This window comes from Sphaeroforma arctica (genome assembly GCF_001186125.1).
Source record: "Sphaeroforma arctica JP610 unplaced genomic scaffold supercont1.103, whole genome shotgun sequence".
Lineage (NCBI taxonomy): Eukaryota > Ichthyosporea > Ichthyophonida > Sphaeroforma > Sphaeroforma arctica.
This window is the reverse complement of record NW_014040455.1, coordinates 139,647-142,234: the sequence shown is the minus strand read 5'-3', so window position 1 is coordinate 142,234 and position 2,588 is coordinate 139,647. Positions and strand designations below refer to the sequence as shown.

The window sequence follows — 2,588 nt, the reverse complement described above, 5'->3', positions numbered from 1 at the left end:
TCAGTCTCCAGATTTGCGGGTTTCGGTAGACCTTTTGGCGAAAGTACCCCCCTGCCAAAGGTGGCGACGGAAGCACCAAAGCCAGTCTCCGGACTATTGAATGCAGCGGCACTCGTGACGAAGGACGCATCTATAGCGGGCTTCGGAGAGGTCGCCGCACCTGCTTCTCAGGCACTCACGGCGAAGGATCTAATCAATGGTTCCAGTTTTGGCGGAGATAGGCCCCAGGCAACGGCGGCGAAGGATGGAAACACAGATGCGTGGTATTTAGACGACCAGGATCAGCCAGACAAACTCTACGGGGTAAGTTGTCGTGTGGAACCCCCGGCAAATCGCGCGATCAAATTGCTTGAGGCGAATGCTCATCATTTCATCGATGATTTGACGGGTAAATGGCTCCATATAACCCTCCAATACACTGTCAAGTTGCTGAAACCCAACGATGACTCACTTCCTGTCAACACGGACCACGGATTCAACACCTTTGTGCAAAGAGAAATGCAGCAACAACAGGAACAAGAAATCGCCAAGGAGGTAGTAAGCGCCGTATACACACCAGCCATCGACCCGAGTGAGAGGGAGGTGATGCGCACTATGGCGGTGAATGGGTCTGTCATAGAGTCTCGGTTGCTTTGCTCTGCAAATTTTGAAACTAAAGCGGCTACAGGTTCGCACCCCATCTACAAGTACGTGGGCCCTTTGTACTATAATGCTGACGATAACACGTACGAGGTGCTCACCCAGCGAGAAGCCGAGTGGTACATGGCGGGAAATAAGCAACTTCTCCATCTCAACGTACACAATACTGAGCCCTTCACAGCTCTACTGTCTGTTTACAACGGTTACTTTTCTCTTGATAACGAGGAACGGCGCCGCTTCTTGGTCACCTGCGACGATGAGATGGCTTTAGCGGCACTACGTAGTGTCATCGATAGCAGACGGCTTGCATCGTCTATCCCGGACTCACACTTTGGCCAAGCACTCATCAATGCACGCATGATATAAGCATAGAGCCTGCAGCTTGATTTGTTCGACGATACGCCTCCGGTACGTTCTGTATGTCAATGCGGGTGTACTGCAATAGGCCACGCCACTGGAATCGCCTGAGGAAATCCGTGATTGATTAAGTTATCGAAGGTTTATATTTGATACCCGCAGACCGAGTAATAAATTGATTGTGAATGAGTTTCGAGTGAAAGCCTCAGTGCAAAAAGCAAAGACATACATGCTTCTCGAGGATTCCATATAGTGACATATATTCATGAATGTACACAGTATATAAAATATTTCCAAAATTGAATCACATGCGTCACATACGAAACTAGTCAGCAGCAATCGGCCAACATCTTTTTTTTGCAGGATATGGTATCCTCATGGCAAGCACGCAACCTAACGAGATTGTACAAGATGGTACGAGAACCGCTGCTAGATTGATGTGACCACAGTGATTTAGCAACAAACGCAGATCCTGCCAGCCAATATTTGGTCCAATCCCATCTGCTTTCATCACCACGTCGTACCTTAGCGACCGGGTCACATATTGATGTGCATATCCACTAGGGTATCTGAGAAGTACAATAGAAGCATGCCACACACTTACATCGATTTCCTGTGCAGTGTGTACCTTAGCGATGATTTCATTGCTTTCGTGTGTAGTTTAATGTCGAGTAACCTTAAGGTTCTGATACTGTAGTAGGTGCTTGGTCTGACTGTCGTGTGGCAACAATGGTAAGCACTCACTGTAATAGTAATAGACGATGAACGAGCTAGATACACATTATTTGTTTTGTATTTACATTGCCATTGCACGGCTGAACAATCGCCGGCATCCATCCACACGCGAAAGTCAAAAGTCTGCAACAAATTTGGCGCGCAATGTCGGCCAGCATCTGATCTTGTATCAGTATGTACAAATTTTCAAGGCCGCTATGTTACATAGTAAAATTATATCAACACAGGAATGCATATTTATGAATACATAAACACGTAAACCATGGGTTCAACAGTCCGTATTTATACATAGAAGCAGTGGTCAACACATACATATTCAAGTAGCAATTTACACGTACGCGTTCAAGCAACGATCCAATGCGTAATTATAAAAATGTGTTGCGTAGTTATTAAATGGAATGTATGGTTATACTTCCTCAGTGTGCCATTGTAGCCATATCCTAATCCGCACACTGTTCCAATCTGATTTCCTTATCTCTCCTCACACACAAAATGAATTATTCACCGAAAGCTTTAACTACTACGCCCAAATATAATATCTCGGACAAGGACTATTTATTCATGTTCCTCGAGGGATTCGTGTACTTTGAAATTGTGCTGCTGATTGAGTACCGGTTTTTCACCTGTAAAAAACCGACCTGGGTACGTGCAACCGTCTATGTGTGTCGTCGAATCCAGCGGTGTCTCGTATGAGCTTGCAAGTGGCATATCCAGCGCTAGGTGTATAAGACGAATGAATATATATATATATATATATATATATATATATATATATATATATATATATATATATATATATATATATATATATATATATATATATATATATATATATATATATATATATATATATTNTA

General features: G+C 43.7%; 1 protein-coding gene across 1 annotated transcript in view; it reads left to right on the top strand.

The window, feature by feature from the left end:
• SARC_02337 (hypothetical protein) overlaps window positions 1–1,005 on the top strand; it is a gene marked incomplete at both ends in the record, with an annotated part of 10,387 nt that extends 9,382 nt beyond the window's left edge. The window contains one exon of the mRNA XM_014303927.1: window positions 5–1,005. Within this exon, the coding sequence (XP_014159402.1) occupies window positions 5–1,005 (1,001 nt within the window). The remainder of the gene's footprint in view (window positions 1–4) is intronic.
• Between the last annotated feature and the right edge of the window lie 1,583 nt (window positions 1,006–2,588).